The sequence below is a fragment of the Carassius carassius genome, chromosome 43, assembly GCF_963082965.1.
Source record: "Carassius carassius chromosome 43, fCarCar2.1, whole genome shotgun sequence".
Taxonomy (NCBI): Eukaryota; Metazoa; Chordata; class Actinopteri; order Cypriniformes; family Cyprinidae; genus Carassius; species Carassius carassius.
The window spans coordinates 17,305,344-17,315,423 of NC_081797.1; the positions used below are offsets into that span (position 1 = coordinate 17,305,344).

General features: G+C 37.4%; 1 protein-coding gene across 3 annotated transcripts in view; it reads left to right on the forward strand.

Annotated features, from left to right (window-relative positions):
- LOC132125246 (protein BANP) overlaps positions 1-4,623 on the forward strand; it is a 62,301-nt gene extending 57,678 nt beyond the window's left edge. For all 3 annotated transcript variants that reach the window (XM_059536552.1, XM_059536554.1, XM_059536553.1), the window contains one exon: positions 3,656-4,623. In XM_059536552.1, the coding sequence (XP_059392535.1) occupies positions 3,656-3,766 (111 nt within the window). In that variant the 3' untranslated portion in view covers positions 3,767-4,623. The remainder of the gene's footprint in view (positions 1-3,655) is intronic.
- Positions 4,624-10,080: the final 5,457 nt, after the last annotated feature.

Below are 10,080 nucleotides of genomic sequence, written 5' to 3' on the forward strand. Positions count from 1 at the left end.
TGACCGTTTGATTTGAGTAAAACTAGCGTCACATCACATACACAGAACTGTAAAGGTACTTCAACCCATCAAAATAAAAGTCCGGTTTAGTTTAAATCAAGTATTTGCCAGAGATGTATTACTATTGTTCAGCAGAATGTAAATAGCCTACTACTAAAAAAAAAAAAAAATCTAACATTATTTTTTTTAGGGTTTAATCACACAAAATTTCTTCCATGTTTTATTTTTAATAGTAAATCCCCTTTGTTTACCAAAAAGTTAAGTTTGCTTAATTTTCAGTAATTAAAAGATATATTAAATAAATGTTTTATGTGTTTAATGTTTAATGTGCATCTCAGAAAAAGCTTTATTTAAAACCCCAACTGAATGGCACTTTAATGCACTTAATTCATCTGTCAACTTTATTGTGATTGTTCACAGTACAAGTACAGACAGAGAAACAATGGGTAATAATTAAATGTTTATTTTTTATTTATGCATTGCATTGCATTCTATGCATTTAAAAAATAAAAATATTTTTTTTTCTAAAAAAGGAAACTTAGTTCATTTTAAGAGACCCAGGAGTCTTATTTTCTCTTGCATAATTAATATTGCACTTTAATTAAGCAAAAACGCATTTTATCCGATTACTCAATTAATCTATGGAATTTTTGGTAGAATACTCGATTACTAAAATATTTGATAGCTAAAGCCCTAAGTGCATATTAAGTGGACATCAGGGATGAAGATAAAATATCATGATCACAAAAAATAAATGCAAAAAAAAAACTTGATAGTGGACCTCGAGTAAGAAATCAAGTAAATTCAAAATGTAAATAATACAAATGTTACTTTATTGACCCGTTGCAACCTACTTGAGGAGCTAAGAAGCCAGGAAATGACATCCAGTGCTTGAACTATAGTAAAGCTTAATAATTAGTCAACTTATTCACTTGAATCATTTCATTTCAACCTGAATGATTTCAGACAGTCGTCTTCTTGAATCGCTCATACGGTGCTCAGATCTCCCGTTGGCATCAGCCTCCATCCTGAGGTCACGGCGCTTCTTCCTATTGTGAATTTCAGGATTATTTCAATTGCTCTCATCTGCTGCACGAAACATGTGGTAGTGTTTACAGCCATTTTTCATGAGCACACCCCTTCATTTTTTCATGTAATAGCTTCCATATCGCCCATTCGATCGCCACAGATAAAAATGGTTGAAAATGAAGGGATGTTTCCGGCCAGGAAGCTCTGTTCTCTGTACAGTCCGACAGAAGTGTCAGCTCACTTACGCAGAGCTGTTTGAAACAGATACTTTTGAGCGATTCAATCACTGGCTCTAATGAGTGCCCTCTTGTGGAGCTGCAGGAAATCGGCCCCTGAGGAGTTTACACTTAGCACCAAAGATGAAAAGCACAGGCTGGGAGTGTCTCGCATCAGGCGGGCTGTGTTTTAAGAGTCTTGGCACTTGGGGGCCGTGCCCTTGAGTACAGTTTGAGCTTTGCACCGTGCAGGTGTGCGGTCCGTTCCTCTGGCGTGTGTTGAGGAAGAAGTGACTCACTGCTCATACTCTGAAGTGACTCATCCTGCGTCGTCTCCCCCCCTGCATCACTCCCTCTGCCCTTCTTTTTTTTTTTGAGGGAGTGTTTTCATTTCGACGACTGAGATAAAGTGTAGCCTTCATCTGACCCTTTACTTTCCTCCTGGTTTTCCATCTCTTGTTGTTGTCTTGATCTTTGTTGTGTTGTATCAATCTGTACACCTGTCAGCGTTGTATTTGTCTGCTTTCACTGCCTCCATCAATATGATAAAACAGGGCCCTGTATTAAGCCTGGGGGAATGACGGGATATACTGTGCGGCGATAGATGTGTATCAGCCGGCTGACAGTGATTCGATTATATATGGTATCTTAATCAAACAGACATTTCAGAACGTGCTGCAGACAGACATTTCCATTCAGTGTTGTTTCTGTAATGCCAAGAATTAATCTGGGTGTTTCCATCCAAGATAAACTGTCACTGTGAACTTCATTGTTTATGTAGTATTCAGCTGTTTGGTCAACTTGCTATAAATCTGGTATTTTACACTGGCTGCAAATATCAACTGTATACTGGGAGGGAAAGTTGTGAAATAAAACAAAAACTCAATTAGAAATAAATAAAACTTAAGAACATTACAGGACATCAGGAAAAATTTAAATGTATTTAAATAAAAATAAACATGGATGTTTTAACACACATATACATGTATATTTGTGTGTGTGTGTGTGTGTGTGTATATACAGTACAGACCAAAAGTTTGGACATTCAAAGAGTTTTCTTTATTTTCATGACTATGACAATTGTAGATTCACACTGAAAGCATCAAAACTATGAATTAACATATGTGGAATTATATATGGAATTATATACATAACAAAAAAGTGTGAAACAACTGAAAATATATCATATTGTAGGTTCTTCAAAGTAGCCACCTTTTGCTTTGATTACTGCTTTGCACACTCTTGGCATTCTCTTGATGAGCTTCAAGAGGTAGTCACCTGAAATGGTCTTCCAACAGTCTTGAAGGAGTTTCCCGAGAGATGCTTAGCACTTGTTGGCCCTTTGCCTTCAGTCTGCGGTCCAGCTCACCCCTAAACCATCTCGATTGGGTTCAGGTCCGGTGACTGTGGAGGCCAGGTCATCTGGCGCAGCACCCCATCACTCTCCTTCTTGGTCAAATAGCCCTTGATGCCTTCAGTGTGACTCTACAATTTTCATAGTCATGAAAATAAAGAAAACTCTTTGAATGAGAAGGTGTGTCCAAACTTTTGGTCTGTACTGTATGTATATATATATATATATACACGCATATATATATATATATACGCATATCAGTTAGTTTTTTAATTTACTTTTTTTGTAATTCTGATTTATTTATTATTTTTCCCATATGTACCAGTTGATAAGAAACCACATTTATTAACACGTTTATGTTTTTGAAAGAAGTTTGTTTTGTTTACCAAGGCTTCATTTATTTGATTTAAAAAGTACTGTCAAAAACATTACAATCTACAATAACATTCATTCCTGTGACTTAAAGCTGAATTTCCAGTAGTTATTATTCCAGTACTATTTTTTTGCTAAAAAAAAAAAAACGTTTTTTTTAAATGCAAATATATATATATATATATATATATATATATATATACACACACACACACACACACACACACACACACACACACACACACTTTTTTTTAAAATACAAAATAAAATAAAAATCCTAAAACATACTGTGGTAGAATCGTCTCAGCAAAAGAGAAAAACAAACACACAAACAATTAAATAATTGTTAAGTTTTTATAAATTAGAATAAATTAATATGTTTTACTAGTTAGGGTTAGGCATATTTTTTATCTCTTTTTTATCTCACAATTAATAAAATTAAAAATTCACTGCACGAAATACATTGAAGTTAGCAGAAATCTTGTTTATTCTGCGTGTGAACCTTTGTCCTTGCATAGTTTGTTAATGGCTTTCAAGGATCAGGTTGACATGGTAAAATTAGCTCTAATATTTCATCCAGTGGTTTAAATTTGAGTTGGAACACATGAAAATGCAATCATTTTTGCAGTTGCATTTGGTTTTCTAATGACACAAAAATGACACATTCACTGTTTTTGGTTCTCAGGCTGAAGCTCTGACTCCAGCGCTACAGGCCGAGATGGACGTGAAGGAGGCCATTCAGCTCCAGCAAGCCGAGAACGGAGAGGTGGTCCAGATCCAGATGCCAGGCACTTGAGTCGCTCGTGCAAACTTCTCACATGTGTGTAAACAAAGATATTTGGCTAAAGCGTCAAGGAGAGGGCAAACCCCAGGAGTGTGGCCACTCAAACTCAAATTATCTACCAAAACCACCGCCGTCAGTCAACAATTTTCAACTAATTCCAAGTAAAACAAATGCAATTTGTTGTAACATGTCAACTCGTATGGAAACTCCTGGCTGTCCCACCAAAAACGGTCACGGCGTCCAGTCTGCTTAGTAATGTATAAGCAATGCAGGCTTCATCGCTGGCTCATCCAATCTCTCCGAAACTGAAAAGAACAGAAGGCTTTTTCTTCTCCGGTCTATCTGAAGTACTTTGTACACAAGGAACAAGCATATTTAACTGAAGATTCAAGCAGACGGTTGAGCTACTGGGGTTAAACCAGTCACAAGTGTCATTTTTAGTACATGAGCATCACACTTTGTAGACTTTTTCTTATATGACATTTCAAAAAAGCAGCAGTGTAAAATATGCTATAGTCCATAATCCGAGATTTTTCCGTTTTGCAATCCTTTTATGAATTTTGTGTGGGTGTCTGTTTGTATTGGTGAAGATCTGGGGGTTTATTTGAGGGCCATATGTCTTCATTCATCAATTATAAATTTGTTTTCATAATGGTTATAGTCTAAATAGTTTTTGTTTCCTATAACATTATTGTACAGAAAAAAAATAAACTACTGAAAGTTTTGTGGAGCAGGGCAGCTAACGAATACCCAGGAAAATGGCAACAGTGAACTATGTTAGTGTATGAAATATGTACTTTTTCATATATATACATATTTTTGTGTATGAAGAATTTGTTCAAACTGAATAAATTACCTTTGTTTTGAAATACAGTGTCTCGAGTAACAAATGACAATCTGCCAGACAACATTAGCAAAATTTCTGCAAAAAGTCATTGTCAATAATGTATCGATGTATTGAAGCACAGCTCACATAGACGTCAAACTGAAATGAAACTGGTAGCAATCACAGTTTAACATTACAATCTTCTTGATTCATTTAATTTAAAAATGTCAAATTAGATTTTAACATTTATTTTTGACATTTTTCATTTGTAAAAAAAAAAAAATTCAGATTAGTGGTCAACAAATAAAGAGTTTTCAGTAGCTAAATTATCACTCCAAATAATGTGATGATAGCTTTACAAAGTACACATAGTTATTTATTGTTACGTACTTTAACCTCAAAGCTATCAATTTTTCAACCCTGTCACAGGAACTTTGAAATTAATAGACATGGGCCTATAACTTATTATTTTTTGTTTTTAATTTTAATTAAAACAAAATGCTAGTTCTCTTTCAAAACATATTTGTCAACCCTGTTACATTAAAAATATTGTGGGATTGAACATTTGTGCAAAATATTGAACAAAGTCATTATTTTTGTGCTTTGTGCAAGAAGAACAATATTTTCCCAGCAAGAAGTTGATTGCTGATTTTTTTGTCCACAACAGAGTTGAACATTTGAGCTTGATAGGTCCAATAAAAACTAAAATTAAACACAGATGTATGAGACTTACCTCTGTTTAAAGCATGAGGTCAAAACATTATACAAATCTCTCAAATATAGTGTCAAGAACATTTCAAAAATAAAATATCACAACAGAACAGGGTTGAACAGTGTTTTTAGAATAAATTTATTTAATAATAATTAAAAAATAATCAGATTAGTGGTCAACAAATAAGTGGCTTTTAATAGCCAATTCTTAAATTATTATTCCAAATAAAACAATATGTGAAAATAGCTTTACAAAATAAAAATAGTTACAGTATCTATTGTTGTTAAATTGAACCTTAACCTCTCATTTATTTTCAACCCTTTCACAGGAACTATAATTTGAACAAATAATCAGAATAGAATATAAACTGGTTCAGTTTCAGTGTTCCTTGTAATTATAACAAAATAAATGCTATTTCTTTATTTTCTTCTTTAACGTTTATCAACCCTGTTACATTCAAAATTTTACAGAGTTGATTTTGATGTGCAAAATGTTCAGTGAAGTCATTCATGCTTTGTTGCATAAGAACGATATATTCCCGGCAAAAATTTGATCACTGAATTTTTTTTCCACAACAGAGTTCAATGTTTGAGCTCAACAGGTCCAATATAAGCCTAACCAAAATGAACCACAGATGTACAAGAATACAGAAGAATAAAAGAAACCTACCTCTGTTTAAACCATGAGGTCAAAAATTATGCCAAACTCTCAAATACAGTGTCAAGGACACTTGTAAACTAAAATATCACAACATAACAGGGTTGAACAGTTTTTTAATGTGGAATTTGGAGGGGTTTTTATGTAACAGTGATTAATGTGGATATTCAAACTAGCTGATATTTAAGAAAAAATAACATTTTAAATAAAAATAAAATTTTATCTTAACACTTGTTTTGCTCTACAGTCAAATAAAAAACTGATTACATTCTGTCCTAGTAAGTTATGGAGATACTTGGCACACAAGTTTAGTTTCCTGACAATGGCCCATATACTGCACAGTATTCAAAGCAGATCTGTTCCAAACAAAGCCATTATGCTCACACATTATTGCAAATGAAGTGTCAGTGTTGATTTAATGTTCAGCCACTGAACAGTCATCACATGCATTGTAGTTTAATGATCACAAGCTAATGAGTGGGAGTGATTAGAAGCAAGCGGCAATGCATTCGGTTGCTATGTTTGTTTTATATTTATGTGATTTGTTCAGTTGACCAGAACACCATGGTGAGAGTTATGAGACTCATGTTTTGGTTTGTTAGATCACCACATATTCTCTCTAGAGTCCCCCCAAAAATCCTACTCTGACTCCCTCGTGTCTAATGGGATCGAGTCAATCTCTCCCCCGTTCCGAACAAATACGGATGGAATATCCCAGATTCTAACAGTCTGGACTTTAAGGCCTCCAGCCAGGCACCGCTGGGCCTTTTGTTGTGGCAATGGTACGAGTTGCTAACTCGTCCTCTCTTGCTGCTGTGGGTTTTCGTCAGATTATTTGTATCTTTGGGCAGGGGCGAGGACATTAATAAAAAAAAAGTGTTTTGTTTTTCCCACGCATGCTGTAACATAATGGTGTATTTTGGATCACATGCAGAAAGCATCCCGTATAATCGCTGATAAAAACATCTCTCTATTTCCTTTTGTTTTCTTTTAGTCTCAAAGTTTCCTATTACCCGTCTTCTGAACGCCATCCATCCGTCTCTCTTAATGAATCTATCGCTTTCTTCATCTCATTCCTCTGATTTCTGGTTCTCTCACTTGTTCTCATCCTCCCACGCTTTTCTCTGGTGGTGTCTGGTGGGGTTTTTTTTCTTTCTTTTTGGCTTTCCTTCTTTGCTACTAGTCTGTATTGGTTTTGTCAGAATTTGGGCTGTGGTGTCCCTGTAGCCTCTCTAAAATCAAACTCTGACTCCCTTTTCTCTAATAGAACTTAGTTGGCCTCTCCCCCGTTTCAGAAGATAGATGATATGGCCTAGAACATAATGTTCTGGGGGCTTTAGATTTTAAAACCCAGACTGAGGGCCACTGAGGTCTTTTTTGTTGATAAGACCAATTTGGTTGTCACTTTGTTTTCATGTAACCATCATATCTTTATGTCTTTATGCATTTAAGAAAATGTTTTACGGATTTAAGGTTACAGGTACTTGTAGTTTTAAATGAAATCATATCAGTTTGTTTTTTATAATTCAGGAAAATCATAAATGGAGGATGTGGGGGTGAATCTTTTATAATTTCTCTTTGATTTCAGCTGATGTTGCCACTTTACCGCACTTTCCACCCTGTTATTCCAATTATTCTTTATAACAAAAGCCAGGTCCTTAGTGACATCATCCCCCAGACCAGGATGTGACAACATTGTTAAAGGGAAAACAACAGCACTAACTTTAGGGAGTAATACTATTTGATCTCTTTGTGATGCTCTTTGTCTCACTCCTAAACCTTACACACTGTTTGATAAAATTGCAGTAATCTGTCAATTCAAGTCACATTTATTCATAACATACAGATTGTTTCAAAGTAGCTTTAAAGTGGTAAACATGAAAATAATGTTTCTGTTACATGTCTGTGGTTTTTTGTTTCTGTGTGTCCCCTATGACCTGGGACCGTTCTTCAAACGTCGCTTATTACGTCTGAGATTATTTGAAAGATTCCAGATCTTCTAATCGTGATAACTGATCTCTGGCATATTTGGTTCTTCAAAAGAATTTACGGATTTGATCAAAATATCTGTTTTAAATTGTAAAATATTACTGCACGTTCTTTTAAAGTTTTTATTTCATTTTTTAATTATTAGAAATTACAATTAGTGTCCCTTGTAATAAAGTAGCAGTGGTAGAGACAGATTTTAAGTAGGCTATCAAATTTGCCTAAAAAGATGCAATCTAATCCTGTTTACATGAAACAACCCTGCTCCCGAGCAGGTATAAACTTATGGACCTGTTGCTATGGCAGCAACTCCGGGATGAGATTCGGAGAACCAAACAATCCAAGATCATGCCGAATCATCAAAAATCAAATCCAGCTAGTTAACGATGTATGAAGAATGGCCCCTAGTTTTCCCTAGTCTGTTTAATTAGTCATTCTGTTCACCTGGTGTCTTGTTAATTATCTCATTAGTTTCCTTCGTTTGGTTCATGTTTATTAGCCCTCAGTTCTAACTTAGTCTTCATCAGTTCAAGTCAATGTTAAGTTGGTTTCCATGCTTGAATTTATCTTATTAAAAGAATTTTCATTGATCTACTTTGTCTTTGTGCAGTTTGTACCACCAACGCGTGACAGAAGAATGGACCCATGCAGTTTTTTTGCTGCATTATTGTTTCCTTTTTTTTCCCACTCCCCTTGTCACCATGGACAATTCTAAAGTTACCCTGCTATGTCTGGAGCAGAGGGACCACTCCCAGACGTCTAAAATACTAGGAATTTTTTGTAGTCAGGTTGAGGGACCAATCCGAACGCAATATCCAGACCACTCACTTTTCATGTTTTACATCTGAAGCCTCAGTGAGCAGTCTAAGGCACCCTTTCCTGGGAGTGGTCCTTGGTACAATTTTGCCGCTTTCATGGAGTGGGTGCTGGAGAATAACATATCTCCATTCACTATCTGCTCCACCATCTCCAGCCTCACCCCCGACACAGAGACCAGCCACCCTTCATCCAGCTGTGTGAAACTGATGTCAGAGCCCACCACAGATGGAGAGCCGTAGCCCACTGTGATTAACGAGCCATCGCAAAACAGAGTGACAGTGCAGATCATCGCCCTGGAGCCAGAGAAACACTCCTGACACTGAGTGTGAGCTGCAACTGGCCTCTGGGAGCTATTACTAGAACTTTGGGACATTTCCGGGAAGGATTTGATTGACTGGTTTTTCCCCTGAATCTCCATTGCCCCTATGTCTCCTGAGTCTCAGCTGGTTCCGTTCAGCTCTCCTGTGTCTCCAAAGCTCCCTGTAACGCCTAAGCTCCCACCCAGCCTCCCTCTCCCGTCTCCTCTAAAACCAGCCAGTTCCTTAGCCCTATCTCTGCTGGTGCCTGTCACACCCTCAGCCAGCGCAATCTGGGTGCTCTTATCCTTCTCAGGACTTTCAGTCTCTAGCTTCCCCTAGGGTTAAGGATCCCCTGTCTCTGCCTCTAGCCTTTGAGTCCTGGACTCCACCTCGGTCCTTTAACCCATCAGCTCTAACTTGGCTCCTAGCTCCCTTGCCTTGTCACTCTGTCCCACCAGTCAGGCTCCTCCTTCCCACTGGCTCCACTTTTATCCTCAGTTGCCACCAGATCCCCACTGGCTTTCCAGATCCCCACCTCTGCCTCGGTCACCTGAGCATTCAGCTCTGCCTTGGCCCTTCGGATTCTCTGTCTCACCCTGGCTCTCAGTCTGCTCTGCTCCATTTGGGTCTCCAACTCCAATTGCTCCATCTCCATTGTTCATCCCAAGGGTGTTGTCAAGGCCTTCTCCACCATGGCTTCTTCCTCTCTTGACTCCACCTTGGGGCCTCATCCTGGCTAGTCTCTGGATCTCCACCTGGCTCCTCCTGCTCCTGGCTTCCCTGGGCTCCTCCCACCCTCAACTTTTTTTGGACTCTTTTTGTTTCTGTCTCTCTCCTGCTCCACGTTCCCCTGCAGACACCTCCTACCCCCCGCCTCAGTTGTACTCTATATAGCGCCTTCCTGGAGAGGAGTGCTCTGGTGTTACATGTCTGTGGTTTTCTGTTTCTCTCTTTCCCATGTGACCTTGGAAGGTTTCTGTGCCTTTTCTCCTGGATTTGCCTTAGTAGATTTGTCTTAGATTTGTCT